The sequence below is a fragment of the Microcaecilia unicolor genome, chromosome 1, assembly GCF_901765095.1.
Source record: "Microcaecilia unicolor chromosome 1, aMicUni1.1, whole genome shotgun sequence".
In the NCBI taxonomy this organism is placed as follows: Eukaryota; Metazoa; Chordata; class Amphibia; order Gymnophiona; family Siphonopidae; genus Microcaecilia; species Microcaecilia unicolor.
The window spans coordinates 134,451,865-134,468,107 of record NC_044031.1 but is presented as its reverse complement, the minus strand read 5'-3'; the positions used below and the strand labels follow the sequence as shown (position 1 = coordinate 134,468,107).

Below are 16,243 nucleotides of genomic sequence, written 5' to 3'. Positions count from 1 at the left end.
GTGAATACGATCCAGTTTTTGTATTTCAATATTAAGAACATAGGAACAATGATACATTTACTCCTTAAAATGTCAAAATATATCACATATTAGAACTGCAGAGACATCCTTATTTAAAAGGTATCATAACATATAAAGGGCTCCTTTTACTAAGCTGCATTAAGCACTAGTGCGTGCTTGCCATAGCTTAAAAGGGCTTACCAGGGACACACCAAGATGTCCCACGGTAAGTTCCAAATATGCGCATGCAAACCACGCATTAAATAATTTTTTAGAATTTTTCTTGGAGGGATGTTTCGGGGGGGGGGGGGGTGGAGAGTGGGCGTAACAGTATGAATCAGTTACTGCAGCTTCATTGCTGTGTGCTGATTAGCAAGGGTTTAGCGCATGAGCTCTTACTGGCTGTTAGACCCTGACACAGCTAGATGAAACCCTGGCCACCATTGGTCTCGGTCTGTCTGTTTTTTGGAGAAAGGAATGACCACCCAGCTAAGTACTATTTAAAGTATTACTGAAGATTATTTTTACATGCTGTCACTCTGCAAGGATGTTTTTTGCCAATGATGAAGCAGTCCTGCTCTTGTGACTTCCTTTAGCCAACAGCTTCTTGAGGCTTTTTCCTCCTTATTTTCCAATACTGCTGATAACCTAATCTACAAGCGAATCCTCTTGCTTTTGTGTGTCCTTTAGATATATTTGTTGGGTTCTCTCCCTCACTTTTTTGCAGGGCTTTTTTTGAAGGGGTACTTGGGGGTACTGAATACCAGCACCTTTTCCATTGTCTTCTAAAATTGACCCATTGTCCCCAAGTTTTAATGAAAGAGTTCAGGCTCTACACACCAATTCTGCCTTGACATAGATTCTGTGACTGGTTGCAGGGGGCCTGGCTATTGTGGGATGAGTCCCTCCGTGATCACCCCACCCCTTTGAGTACCAGCACATTTTTTGCTAGAAAAAACGCACTGCTTTTTTGTATAGTTTATAACAAAAGAAAGTAGCCATTAATTTGGAAAATGGAAAATCGGCCATTTTCCAGCAGCAGTACAAATGGCCTTATTATGTGGGAAAGACACGCACAAGGGTGCGCTATGGCCACTTTTTACCGCAGCTTGGTGAAAGGACCCCACAATAAGCAGCTGAGTTTGAGAGCCTCAGGTTTGTTTGTAGCTGGGACCCTATGTGCAGGCAAACAACACACAATATAAGTAACTGTTCTGCACTACAACAGAGTTGGCTGCAGGCCTGTGGAGTTTGCACAGCCAGATCCCATCAGTGGAGATGATCACAGGACTGGAGAACAGGATCCCACCTTCAGAGAAGCCCAGTGTCACAGGAGAAAAAACTAAGTTGCTGGCAGCAGGAAGGTCAACAGCCTTGCCAGCAAACAGATGTGTAGTGGCTGAATATAAAATGGGGACTGAGGAGGAAAGAGGCAGGGCAAACTATCCAAGTAAATAGGATAGTGGGAGAGTGAATGGGAGGGTGAATAGAAGACGAGGTTGGTTGGAAGGGAAAGACAGAGCGGCAAAGGAATGTGCACTGTGCAAACTCCGCTTTCTAGATTTCTCGTCATTTGGTGATGGGTTTTCTTACTAGCATAGCACATTTTGATCATACTTCCAGTAATATTTACAGTACTAAGAATATATGTTGACCCCTCCCCCCGTACAGATATTACCATAGTTCGCCTTACTGTTTTCTCTCACGACACTAAGGCATTATTTGCCTCAAGCCTCATTAAACCAGTTATTTTTTCCTTTGCGCCAACACTTTGCAAGAGATTTGTTTGCTGCACCCATATTATTCATAACTCACACAGCATCACGTCCGATCAGATAACTCTACTCTTCAAACTGCATTGCGTGCATCAGACGTGAGCCTATATTTAAATCGTGGAAACAAGTTTTCTTTTGACGCTTTTCGGGGGGATCTTTTTGAAGGGGGGGGGGGGGGAGAAGGCGCTTGCAGATGTTGCAACTTGGTACCATCAGGTACCGACGACCGCCCGCTTCAGCTGTGGCCCCAGGGATCCCGGTGGTGACGTACGCCTTGCGGCCTGGCCGCTTCGTGCAGCACTGACGTGGCGCAGCAGCAGCCCCGCACTGAATCACAGAGGCGCTCCCATGTGGGCAGAGTCCGCCCGCGCGCTCGCTCAACATCTGGGGCGGGGCCTCCTGGGTGCTTTATAAGGAGCGCGATGGAGTTGCTGGGGAGTGTGAGTGCTGCTGCCGCAGGTGTCATTTGCTCTCTGATTTACCCGGGCCGAGCAGTCATGGTTTCAGCTTCCCTGCGGCCGCTGCTGGGTGTTAGCCTTGTGCTGCAAGTTCTGGGCATGAAGCTGCTAGGTAAATGCCCGACGTGCTTTCCGGCTTTGCATTTGCTATGAACTTCGGCCGCTTTTTCAACTTTCCCTACCAAGTTTGCATTTATATTCTTCGGAAATCCTATTGGTAGCTAAGGACTATTCTGTTTGAAGTGCATTTTCTGCCTACATGGAATAACTTGGCCAGCTGGTGTTAGTGTGTTTTATTTTCTCAAGTTTAAAATGATACAATCTTATTAGATGGATTGAATGCATTTTGAATAACTTCGAAGAACTGTACTCCCAGGCCAGTGCGGATTGAGTTCCAGATGTTGAAGTAACGCTGTAGTATAATCTGTAGTTAACACTTGTTTATACGGTTTTACAATGTTCACGTTTTTAAATGTCCCTATTATGTATGGTTAGGTAGAGAAGCGTTCTTGAAGCTGAAAAATAGGTAATGAGAGTGTTTGCCCAAGAGTGAGAAAACAAAACAAAAACTGCCACAGAACTGGCCAATTTTCAGTTATAGTGGCATTGTGGGTTTGATTTGCTAAGCATTTCCATTGTGAATCCAGAATAGGAAAAAAAAAAAAAGACCCAGTGAATCATAGGGATGTGTGCAGACAAAAAAAAAATGTTTAGTTTGTCTTCTACTAAACTTTCTATGATTTGGGTATGGTTAGTTTCACAAATTTGTTCTAATAATGACTTTAAAAAATGTTTGCTATTACATTTTAACACACAAATTGGATTTCTAATGTGTGATAAATAACAAACATTTATAAGGCATCCTAACAAATACAGATATCCCTTGTAAATCAGGCTCTGGGTGTGCTAATGGATGATGACACCAGTATTATGATCACCTTTAATTTGAGGTTCTTGTTCCTGACTACAAGGAATGGAGTAGTTTAGTCTGCAAAAAGTTCCTTCGTTTGTTCTCTCATGGATTGCTTGTGTCTGAGCCTGTTTGTTATTCATTAACTAACTATATATTTGATATCTGAATCGTTAGAGTCTAGGAGATCTTATGAAAGGTCACTTTTCTCTTAATTTTTGTAGACAACAGAGAGATCTGTTTGCTGCCTTCGGATGATGGTCCATGCAGAGCTCTCCACACTCGCTATTATTATGACCGTTATACTCAAAGCTGTGAGGAGTTTACATATGGAGGCTGTGAAGGAAATGCCAACAACTTTTTGACATTGGAAGACTGTGAGACAGCTTGTTGGATGATCAAGAGTAAGTCTTCATTCCAGACCAGAGTGGTCTTTACTTCTGGGGGGGGGGGGGGGGGGGGAATCTGACTAAAATCGTCCTGCAGTTGTAAATGTAAGATAAGGTGATTATTTTAGGACTAGTTACCTTTTAGACATGCGTAAACTCCAATTTTACAAAGCCAGGATATACACGCCTAAAACTGAAAAATGTGCGTATGGCAAAGGGGTGTGGTGTGGGCAAAAAAAAAGTATTTATCCTTCCAAAAGGAGAATACAGATCTGTCCAAAAAGATTAATGTCGGGATTTACACCTGCTACCCAGGATGTCTAGGCTTAAGAAAAGGGCTTGTAGTGAGCGGCACTCCACTGGAGATGTTAGGGGAGGTCACCCCCTGAATCCTCTAGTGTTTACTGCCCCCCCCCCCCCCCCCCGAATATGAAACTGGTTAGGATATTGGCTAACAAACGTTTATGTTCCACCACTTAAACGTGTGTTGGCTTTTCAGAACATACATATTTATGTGCCTGTTTTGGCCTCATTCATATTTTAGACATTTCTGTTTTTAAAAAGGATGCTCTTGCCACACAATTGGCACATAAGGTTCATTTCTCAATGTATTTTACAAGAGGCTCTACATCAGCAAATACTGTTCTAAAATATTAGCGGATCTTGACATCACAATCTATACATCCTTTCTAAAGTGCCACTGTCTGGATAAACAGCTTGACCTATGTATTCATCAATAAGATGTTATTAAATGGGGCTTTGTGCCAAAGTGTGTATATACAGTATGCAGTTCTCATTGCCTGATAATGGCACCTCTTTCTACACGATGCAAGGTTCCATGTTAGGAGTCACTGACCAGGAAAAGGATCTAGGCGTCATTGTTGATGATACTTTGAAACCCTCTGCTCAGTGTGCAGCTGTGGCTAAGAAAGCATATAGGATGTTAGGTATTATTAGGAAAGGAATAGAAAGCAAAAATGAGAATGTTACCTTTGTATCTCTCCATGATGCAACTGCACCTCGAATACTGTGTGCAATTCTGGTCAGTGCATCGAAAAAAAGATATAGGGAAAGGGAAATGGGACTTGATATACTGCCTTTCTGAGGTTTTTGCAACTACATTCAAAGTGGTTTATGTATATTCAGGTACAAGTGACTTGCCCAGAGTCACAAGGAGCTGCAGTAGGAATTGAACTCAGCTCTCCAGGATCAAAGTCCACTGCACTAACCACTAGGCTACTCCTCTGCTCGTGCAATTAAAAAAATGTATAGAGAAGGGCGATGAAAATGATAAAGGGGATAGGATGACATCCCTATGAGGAAAGGCTAAAGTGGCTAGGGCACTTCAGCCTGGAGAAGAGACAGCTAAGGGGAGATATGATAGAGTATAAAATGAGTGGAATGGGTGGATGTGAATCGCATGTTTACTCTTTCCAAAAATACTAGGTCTAGGGGGTACAAAATGGAGCTATTAAGTAGTAAATTTAAAACAAATCGGAGAAAATGTCTTCACTCGATGTGTAATTAAACTCTGGAATTTGTTGCCAGAGAATGTGGTAAAAGCAGTTAGCTTAGCTGGGCTTAAAAAGGTTTGGATAACTTCCTAAAAGAAAAGTCCATAAGCCATTATTAAGATTAAGTCCATTAATATGGAATTGGGAAAATCCACTGCTTACTAGGATAAACAGCATAAAATATATTTTATGGTTTTGTCATCTTGCCAGGTACTTGTACCCTGGATTGCTCACTGTTAGAAACAGGATACTGATCTTGATGGACCTTTGGTCTGTCCCAGTAGGGCAATGACCAAAGCTAATGACACTATGCTGGGATTTTATACTGTTAACTGTAGCTTCCTACAGATGGAATAAGTAAGCTGTATACTCAAAGACTTAAGCTGCAGGTGTATTGATGTACCAGTCTTGGTGCCACTGATAATCAGGAGTTTGTGCTGATGTGTATTTTCTCATGCATTAGACCTGAGAAGACCTTGCTTTGGTTGACCTTTTGAAAGATACTGAAACAGGTGAAGTCATGCCTGTGTACTTCCTTTGCTATACAGTAGTTATGGTGACATGCTTTTTGAAACCAATCCTACTACTGGACTGACATCTCCACTACTCAATTTGACGTAATCAAGTTTTCTATTTGTACTATTTTACAAGGCATTTGGATTACTTTGCCCCTTCAGCTACATTGCTCGAGTTTGCATATATGCAGTTTTAATCCATGCATGTGCGTGAATTATAGTACATCTTGTTGGATTAGAGGTGATAGTCCAGTTCTTTGAGCGCATATACATATATATATAAAATATAGTGGGAAGATGATGCTTATGTAATTTAGGGCAGCTTTCATTTTTGAAAGTTTTGGTGCACATGCTTGTCTTAAAATACCTACCCCCCCCCCCCCCCCCCCCCCACACACACACACACAAATCCATCTGCTAGAATTTGGATGTTTCACTCTGGAGTTCATAAAAATTGTAAGAGGGCATGTTCTGGGTGGGACTACGGCAGTAGCGTAGCCAGCGATTAATTTTTGGGTGGGCCTGGAGGTAGACTGGGTGGGCACAGACCTCTTTCCTCTCCACCGTCCACTCCCCGCCCACCGCCGCCGCCACATTTTGCGACCGCCCCGCCCGCGACAGCCCCCTGCACTGACCTGAAGCGTGTTCTCCCTCCAATCCAGCACCGGCGATCATAGCCAGCCTTCTACCACGTCCAGCGCGTGTCGTCGGAGCTTCTTCTCAGGCGCGTCCCGCCTACTCTGCAAATTCCTGCTGGACGTGGTAGAAGGCTGGCTATGATCGCTGGTGCTGGATTGGAGGGAGAACGCGCTTCAGGTCAGTGCAGGGGGCTGTCGCAGGCGGGGCAGGCCTGTAGCAAAAGTGGGTGGGCCTGGGCCCATCCAGGCCCACCCGTGGCTACGCCCCTGGACTAGGGAAGGCCCAAAAATGGGACGTCCACCAGGGAGTTTTGAATAGGAGTTAACGTTCCATGTTCAAAAATATGTTTTTATCTAGACCTGTTTCCATCATATCCCAAGTTACAAAACTTTGCTGTAATTGAGCATCTGGCCACTTTTTTCTTTTTTTAAAAATTGAGCCTTCCAGAAACAGAAAAGTACCTAAGACACCCTCAAGTCTGAAGGCTATTGAAGGGATGTTCATTCAGGTACAGTAGGTATTTTTCAGCCCCTGGAGGGATCACATTTACAAAAAAGTTAGGGGTTTGAACCTATGTCCTTTGGTTTAGTCAGCTGCACTAATCACTAGGGAACATGTGTGGCCATGTTTTTAAAATGCTTCATATCCCTGTTATTCATGGATGTTCTTATTACAAAAATGTCCATCTCGCAGCCATAAATTGAACAGGAAATCAATGTTTCTCCTGCATGATTATGGCTGTGATATGGCAGGAGTTTTTTTTTTTTTTTTTTGATGTTAAATGCCCCTCTTTGGGGCACATTTTCAAAGCACTTAGGGGTCCTTTTACTAAAGTGCACAGAAAAATGGCCTGCGCTAGTGTAGGCGCGTGTTTTGGATGCGTTCAGATCAATTTTTCAGCTCACCTGTAAAAAATGCCTTTTTTGGGGGGAGGCGCGAAAATGGATGTGTGACAAAATGAAAATTGGCGTGCGTCCATTTTGAGTCTGAGATCTTACTGCCACCCATTCACTTAGCAGTAAGGTTTCAGGCATTAACCTCACTTAGCAGTAAGGTTTCAGGCGTTAACCGGGCGGTAATCATCAATGCACGTACAATGTCGATTACCGCCCGTGTGCTAGAAAATAAAATATATTTTCTGGCGTGCGTAAAAAATTAAATTACCGCCCGGGCTAGGTGGTAGTTCGTGCACCTATGCGGCTTAGTAAAAGGGTGCCTTAGACTTGTAAGTCTAGTGCTTTGAAAATACACTTTGTGTACTATAGGGTCAAAACTGGCCAAAATTTTGTTCATAACTTCCTATGGATTACAGAGATATAGATGTGTTAAGTTTGCTATGTTTCAAATGCGTTTTTCCGAACGTACTTTTTTATTGATAAATATTTCATTTCAAAATATATAATTAGCTCATACTTTAGGCTAACATTTAACAGGATTATACAGTTGATATCTCTCTATCTTGTAGTTTAAATAAGTTATGTACTGCACTTTTGGTACCTTTTTTGCTTATCGAGTCGCAAATCATGGGTCTCTTCTGATGTTGAATCTCTTAGAGGCTTTATCCTTTAACTCATTTATTTGCTTTCTCATGGTATTTAGTCATTTTGGGCCATATTCTATAATAGGTGCATAAATTTCAGAACACTCACAACACCCATAACCACGCCCCTTTTTGCCTACGCTTGTTAGAAGGTCGGCACACAACGTTACAGAGCGAGGTGTGCACCTAAATTCTAATCAGTGCCAATTAGTGCTCATTATTGCGTAAGTGCTGATATCAGCACTCATTAGCTTGTTAAGCCAATTAAATTATATGCAGTGTTATAGAATCTGCGCCGATTTCGGAGCCTAAATCTAAGCGCACTATATAGAATCCAGGGGTTAGTGTGTGTTTCTAAATATTGTACCTAGCCCTGGACCTAGATTAACTTTTTGACCCATTTTTTCAAGTCCCCCCCCATCTTAACAATTTTATACCTCCATTCCTTAATTTTTTGTCTTTTGTAATTAGACAACTATGACTAGCACTGTCATTAGGAATGTGGAGACCTCTCAGCCATGTACAAACCCGTTCGTTAGATTCCAAGCTGCTTTTGACACAATATTGGAGGACATTTGCCCCAGGATTCTATGTCGCCCAAGGTTGGATTCTGGAAGTTGTGTGCAGATCTGAGATCTATGTGCAACTCAGTTGATTAAATGGGTGACTACCAGCACCAGTTAGGTACATGTATATTTTTAACTCACATCAGTTTATTGGTGAAGCACATACTCAGGTTCTGCTAAATTCAGCAAAAGGAAATATGGTACCTCTGTCTGCTTGCACTGGTGCTTTAATTTCACTTTCACAGCGACTGTGCCTGACCATGGTCTTAGTGATTGTGAAATGTCACTGTAGCCATCATGGCTGATTATAAAGGGAAGGGATTTGTTATACCACCTTTCTGTGATTACAATCAGTCATTTTAAGTTTTATATACAGGTACTTATTTTGTATTTTGGGGCAGTAGAAGACTAAGGGCCTCTTGGTGTGCTAGCATTTTTAGCGCACACTAACACCTTTGTAAAAGACTCCCTAAGTGACTTGCTCAGAATCACAAGGAACTGCAGTGGTAATTGAATCTGGTTCCCCTAGTTCTGAGGCCACTTCATTAACCATTAGGTAACTCCTGTATTGTGCGTTTGAAAGTCTGTTTTAACTATAACCTTAAATGCATTCATTGTTCATCTGTTATGTTTTAATTCACTGTAGTTTTCTTTTTGCTTTCATGGTAGAAGTTCCTAAAATCTGCAGGCTGGAAGCTGACACAGGACCTTGCCGAGCTAGCATAAAAAAATATTTCTATAACTTAATTTCAAAGCGGTGTGAGGAATTTGTTTATGGAGGATGTTACGGAAATGACAACAATTTCAATGATGAAGCTTCTTGTATGAACTTCTGTGAACCTAAAAAAGGTAAATAATTTTACCAAAAATGTTAATGCTCTCTTGCAGGGAGGACCATGCAATCAACCTAACATTGACAATCCATCCTCTTTCGTACTTGCTCATAAAACAAAAATCGCCATAATCCTTTTTTATGTGGAAACAGTATTTGGCCTTAGCTTTATTAAAACATCAAATCAACAAATAAATCAGTGCATAACTATTCAACCCAAACAGCAAGTGGACTTCAATTAATTAACATTCTAATAGCGCTAGTCAGTGACTAACTATACACCCAACTTCTCCACTCAAAACTTTTCAATATTCTTTCATGTATTCCAGAGAGACCTGCAGTGTCGTCAAGGCCTCCTGTCAGCTTGTGGCAGTCCCGTACACAAGCCAATAATACACCATGATGTTATGAAATTCACATTTGTTCCCCTTTCTTCCCGCAGCTGCAACAATGTCCCCCCCCCCCCCCCCCCCCCCCCCCCGCCTCCTCTGCCTTTACAACAACCCCAACCACATAACAAAACTTGAACCTCAAACCCACTAACTCATCCCATCTGTAGGGGTGAGATGGGTGGGCTTAAAAAACAAAACTAAAAACCCCACTCTTGTCTCGCACACCGTCACCACTCAGACCCATCCTCCCTCTCAAACTTTTCTCCTCACATAAAACAAAAAACTTCTCTTCCCACTCCCTGTCTTCCAATGATGTCCCTGCAATCAGACTTCTGTTACCTCATATTCCCTTGGCAACCCATATTAGTGCTATACTTAAACCCAATTATTTTGACACTCTCTGCATAAAACTTTTACTGCAAATTAAATTTCTTAATTCATTTTTACCTTCCCATACCAACTCCCAAAGTTCATTTGCTTAAAACTTACTTTAACCCTAATTCTGACTCTCCCTCTACTCCCCCCCTCTCCCCTTCCCCTTTCCATCACACCTTACTTTAAAACTTCCACACACACTACAGCAGGAGCCATGTCAACGTTATTTCCGCCTTTCTGTAAATCCTCAGGCTACCTTTGTTTTTTTTTAATGCACTTCCAAATATTAGCATTTTTTAAAATATATGATAACGTTTACGCCTGTGGAAACAACTGGAAATAGTGAGGTTGGTATTCAGAAGCGCTTAATGCTGTCAACACCACTGCGAACAGCATAATTGCCCTCTTGGAGGGTAACTTTACACCTACACCTGCTCGAGAGCAGATGTAAACGTTTAGCATACTTGCCAATTGTATACATGTAGATTAGCTTATTTTATATATACTACTACTACTTATCATTTCTAAAGCGCTACTAGACGTACGCAGCGCTGTATATGGTACATGTACTTGCAAACTCCACCTGTGCTCCACCTAGACCGCATGTCGGCAGCACCCACAGTAAAGCCATAGCACATTATTTTATATCTGGCACTATTTCATTTAGGGGTGGGAGCTGAATGCAGAAACAGGAGGGGAGCCAGGCCTCATTGTCAACAGCAGCAAGAAACATTGACTCCTGAGGCTGGCATTTTATTTCCGAAACATGGTTCTGTCGAATCTACATGTGTTGATATTTGTTAAATAAACTTGCTGCAGTTAACCTCTGGATCTCTGTTTCATTGGCTGTCCTACGTCACTTCCCTACTGCATTGACTTCTCTGTTCCATTCCGTAGGGAACTTTTCCTTCCTGCTGTGGTGTGTTGAGTATTTCATGAGAGCCATTTTACACACATGCATTGCCACATGCACAAAAGTGCCTTTAGAAAATTACTCCCCTCTGCCCCCCCCCCCCCCCCCAAGCCTTCGGAAAATGCAATTTTAGGGTGGAAAATGGGTGGGGACTGAACTCTGACAGGGTGGTCATTACGGGGTGGTAAACTGTTTATGCGGCAGATATGGAGAGCAGGTAATGTCACTTTAAATGGTGCATTTAACATGCAGTGTAGTTCATGGTATTGACTTTTTTTTACATTAACACTTTGGGAAGGCTGCCCTGCAATTACACAAGTTTTGCAGTTGCCATGCATTAATTTTGCCTTTTACTATAACCACAAAACCTTAATATACCTGGTTATCTGTTTTGATTTGGGGTAATTTAGGGGTGGAGCTAGAAGTGAAGTGATCAATTAAATGACAGTATTCAGCTGCTCACCCTGATCTGTTTGAAAGTTATACTTGTTACTTATGTGGTGCAACCTGCCTGGGTAACTTATCTCTTGCATCCCTACTTGGACTTGTTGAAAATCCCTGTCTGTCCCAGTCAGAGTTGCCAAATGATCCTGGAGGGAGATTTTCTGGCTAGTCCAGTGCAATGTGAGATTTGTAGTCCTGATTTTCCCATTGACATCACTGTTGCAGATCCCATTATGCATCTGGATAGAGTTGTTAGAAAGCCAGGATTGGCAAGAAATCTCTCTCGTGGAACTGGGGAACTTGGCAGCTCTGTAAACGTAAATAGTCACCGTGTTGCTGAAGTGACCTGAATTACGTATTATTTATTTAAACTAATTTTAGCCTTCTCTATCCTACTACATTAGATGGGTTACAATAAAAACACACATACGATAATCAATAAAATAGCACAGACAGCATCATAAAAACAAAGGTTTACAACAAAAGGCTTTTGAAAATGGAAGGCCTTAAACTGTTTCCTAAATGCGTTATTGAGGTAATGTATCGTATTTCAAAAGGCAATGCATTCCACAAACAAGCATCCAGTCTAAATATGCCAGAACGAGGGTACATCAAGTAACATTTTATCAACAGATTGCAAAATAGGTAAGATGGTAGAGTCTTAGTGAAGTAGCAATGGCAAGTCTTCGTTATTCATGGCTTTATGTATCAAACGTAGCACCTTATTTTTAGTAATATTTAACTGTATCATCTCTATCCATTTACAAAATCATGTCCTTCCTGCACAGGGTCTTCTATGCAGCCCCTCCTTCCCAGCAGCAGAGATTCCTGCTGCATTACTGCTATAGGCTGACCTAAGGCCGTGATATGTGGTATCAGTGTGCACATTCTAGTGCCCTGTTCTATGCAGTAGTTAACACTATGCTCTGTAATGGCCAGCACCTGCGTTTTGTTCCTCTGATGCAGCTGCTATTTCAGTCTGTAGGGGCAGAATACTCAACTTTTTTTTTTTTTTTTTTTTTTAATAAAACTACTCACTAACACTTTTTTTTTTTAATTCATGTCTTAGCTGCTCCCTTTTTCTGCTATTCCCAAGAAGATAAAGGTTCATGTTCAGCATCTGTGACACGATATTTCTACAATATGGAGACCAAAGCTTGTGAGGAGTTTACCTACACTGGATGTGGTGGAAATTCAAATAATTTTGTCACACTAAAAGATTGTAATAATATGTGTAAAAAAGGTAATGTATGATGTGAAGACTGATTTTTATTTTTGATGATTTGTTGGTTTTTTTTCCCATAAGTATGAATTAGACTAAAGCACCTTTTCCTAAAAAGTAGAAAAGGTTTGCAAAAACAAGACAATTCTATAAGCTGGTGCCATTAATTGACATGTAGGCACCTGTGGGCAGTAGGTGCTATTCTACAAGGAAGCACCTAGGTGCCATAGTGCCTAACTGCAAGAGTGGCATACACTTGGGCGGGCCATGGGCATGTCTTCTAGTTACATGCATAGTCTATAGAATAGTGTAAGGTACGTATGTCACTTGGTGCACTTAAGCAAACCCGCTTACACTGCCATTGACGTGGCGTAAGAGGGCACATATAAATATGGGCACCAATGCTGACCTTATGCTAATGTTCAATAATGGAATCTTGGTGCCAAGATGCTGTGATAGAGTTGTAAGCGCATGGCATTGAGGTGTCTAGGCTGAGGTGCCAATTTTTAGAATTTCACTGGAAGCCTCTGCCATAACTGTTCCTGTACAATTACCAGACAGAAAGCCCTTTAGTATGCAGTGAGAGTGCACAATAACTTGGTACAGGTGTGCTTGCCATACGTTTGCCAGACTTTATGAGATGGTCAATGTGTTTGTTGTCAGGAGCAGTCTATGCCCATAACATGCCCATTTTTCTCTCCCCTGCTCCCATTCCAGGATAGAACATCTGATGGCATGACAGTTATGCAGCTATCATATGTATATGTAGTAACTCTTAACGCTTTTCCACACGGTAAATTCAAGAAATTGCTCCATAAATTTGTGCATTCTCACACACACCCAGCTTTAGGCTTGAGCACTTCAGACAGCTAAATGAATGGTGCTAGGCACGCTTAAATGTTTCAAGTGTGTGCATAAGTTATCGAATACAAGACACACCCCAGACCTCCCATTGTATCTGCCCCCTTTGCAGTTATGTGCAATTGAACTTGGGTGCTAATTTTCTAGCATAGTGCCTAAGGGCAGTTACACATGTAATTGCAAATTAGTGGTAATGAATGCCAATTAAGGTCCATTATTGATATCTAATTCCTATTAGTACCTAATGTAAACTACGTTTGACGCATGATGGGTACTATTCTTACATGCATGACTTTTCATACTCAGCATGACATTGTGTGCTGAAGCTTATAGAATCTGGTAGCTAGTAACTACTTGCCATCTATTAATAAAAAGGCCCTTAAATCGAGCAGACCTTAATAACAGTTGGAGCTGGGACCTGTTCTACCAGGCTTTCACCCCCCCCCCCCCCCCCCCCAGTCACTTTTGTGTTCTCACCATATCTCATCAATCAACTCATCTGCACACAATTATGGGATAACCGCCCCAACAGCAAGAGCCCTGGCCTGTGTGGACCTCCACACATTTATTCCAGGTCACCCGACCTGGCTCATCCCCCATGAGCCATTGCTCCTATAGCTGAGGATTTGCTGCTGCGACAATCCAAAAGCACTTCACCTAAAAACAAAACTACAACACAAGTCAAGCTTCACCCCTCCAAATCAAACGTGTTGGAGGGTGGGAAAAGCCACTTCCATGGATGAGGAAACGCCCTGAGTCTCAGAGGAAGTGCCGGCTTTATTCCCCTCCCCAACACCCTGCCCCCAGTAACCTCTCCTCAATCGCCTCTCAGAAATGGGCTCATGGGCAGGCCAGCTTCTTTTAAGCCAACTAATAGTCTCTGCCCCTGAGCCCGCCAGATGTGAGCGCCGCCACACCCCCAACTATCCTCCTGCCCCAGCCCGCGTTCAACTGGGCCATCGAGACAGGCTCTCAGGCCTTTTCTTTCTTGTTTAGCTGTAGATGTGCTTTACTTTCTCTGTGTGGGTGTAGAAGAAGGTTAAAAGTTGAACTACACCAACTCACACCTATTTGTAATTTAATCTCTTTCTCTTCTAGCTGGGAAGTCAAGACACTGGCTACCGAAGACAACACCACAGAAACTAATTGAGTAATGTGAAGGAAAGCACTGTGAAGGATTGCCTTCAAATGGTTTTAAAATGCACTGTTTTCATTTGAACTTCTGTGTATCATAGTATTTAATTATTTGAGTCTCACGTTTGGTTTTATGAGAATGTAATGTACCATGTCTAGAAAAAGCTCCTGGTTTCTTTTCGTCTCACCTAACTTCTGTCAAATTGAAGGCAAAACAATACGGATGTTGGACAAGTCTAATGTGAAGCACCGCTCATCCTGACCATATAGCAGGGACTGCTTCAGGAGCCAAATTATACAAACAAGCAGCTTAAACTAGACTAGAGGATTCAAAAGTAAGGGCCCTTACTATCTTTTTCACCTCTGATTTACTGCAGAGCTGATGCAGGTTCATAGCAAAGAGTCTGGGTGGTGTCTTGAAAGTGTTTTTTTTTTTTAACTCGCATGGCATAAGCTTAGTCCAAGTGCCTTGCAGCCCTGCCCGCCTAGTCTTGGGTTACATTAAGTAGACAGCAAAAGTTGAACCTACTCTAATCTCCTATCTCACTCAGACATTTTGCTGTGTTTAGGATTAGGTAATCTAAGGAAGTTTGCATTTGGTATTTATCATTCTGCTAGCTACCCAGTGGCTACTGAGGAAGATATTCTGCAAAAGATCCCTTGATTTTCAGTGGCACATAGCTGAAGAGTGCTGCTGAAAATTCATTGAGACTGTTGTGGCCCAGTATGGTTAGTTCTGGGTTGCTCTGGGCAGAGCAGGGCATTACTCTTAGTGGTGATTTTCAGTTATTTGGGTTGTAATCTGCCTATTGCTCTGAATATTGCCTGTTTGATGCAGGTGCCGAGATTAGGCCTGGAATTGAATAGCTGAATCAAAATCTGCTTGTGGGAATCAGCCCTCTAACAATTTGTGACAGCTGTGGGCTGTTTTTAGTTCAATATATTTTTTTAATGACACAAAAACAAAGCTGAATAAAGTTTGAAATTTCACCCAGAATGTACATGTTAGGAAAGTAGCACTGAGTATGTGAAAGCAGGGGATAGCTCAAAGCTCCTGTGGATCAATCAATTTGGTTTTTGTTCCATCATCGTTTACAAAGAGGGGCATTTTTGATAGAACGTCTAAATCAATTTTACAAAAAACGTCCAAATTCTGAACAGGAAAGAAGGTCATTTTTGAAAAAGATAGACGTCTATCTTTTGTTTTCAAAACTATGGATGTTTTGTTTTTTGGACTGTTTTGTGATTTGGATGTTTATGGGTTTTTTTAAATGTTAGGCCATTTTTGAAAAAACAAACGAACAATCCATGTGCAAAATGTCCAAAATCAAGCCATTGGGACGTAGGAGGAGCCAGTATTTTTAGTAGACTAGTCTCCCTGACATCCCAGGACAGCAATAGGCACACTAGGGGGAACTGCAGTGCACTTCATTAACTGCTCCCAGGTACACATCTGACATTGCTCCCTTACCTTGTGTACTGAGCCCCCCCAAAATGCACCCCAAACCCACTACCCCCAACTGTTATAGCCCTTACGGGTGAAGGGGGAACCTATATGTGAGTACAGTGAGTTTTGGAGGGGTCACAGTTTCCTCCTCAAGTGTAACAGGTAGGGGGAGGTAGGAGCCTAGGTCACATGTCTGAAGTGCACTGCATCTATTACTAAAGTACTCCAGGGACCTGCATGCTGCTGTAATGGACCTGAGTATAACATCTGACGCTGGCATAGAGGATAGCAAGTAATGTTCTTCATCACAATTTTTG

General features: G+C 42.1%; 1 protein-coding gene across 1 annotated transcript; it reads left to right on the top strand.

Annotated features, from left to right (window-relative positions):
- Positions 1-2,228: 2,228 nt before the first annotated feature.
- LOC115460095 (tissue factor pathway inhibitor 2-like) lies at positions 2,229-15,643 on the top strand. Its single transcript, XM_030189939.1, has 5 exons — positions 2,229-2,345; positions 3,368-3,547; positions 8,976-9,155; positions 12,332-12,505; positions 14,444-15,643. Exons 1-5 carry the CDS (start codon positions 2,273-2,275, stop codon positions 14,497-14,499), a joined length of 663 nt encoding a protein of 220 aa, XP_030045799.1. The 5' UTR covers positions 2,229-2,272; the 3' UTR covers positions 14,500-15,643.
- Positions 15,644-16,243: the final 600 nt, after the last annotated feature.

Excerpts from the sequence above, each read along its gene's own strand:
- LOC115460095 (XM_030189939.1), top strand. The coding sequence starts at position 2,273 with ATGGTTTCAGCTTCCCTGCGGCCGCTGCTGGGTGTTAGCCTTGTGCTG. Across the intron at positions 3,548-8,975 it reads AGCTTGTTGGATGATCAAGA|AAGTTCCTAAAATCTGCAGG; the intron begins GTAAGTCTTCAT and ends CTTTCATGGTAG. Across the intron at positions 9,156-12,331 it reads CTTCTGTGAACCTAAAAAAG|CTGCTCCCTTTTTCTGCTAT; the intron begins GTAAATAATTTT and ends TTCATGTCTTAG.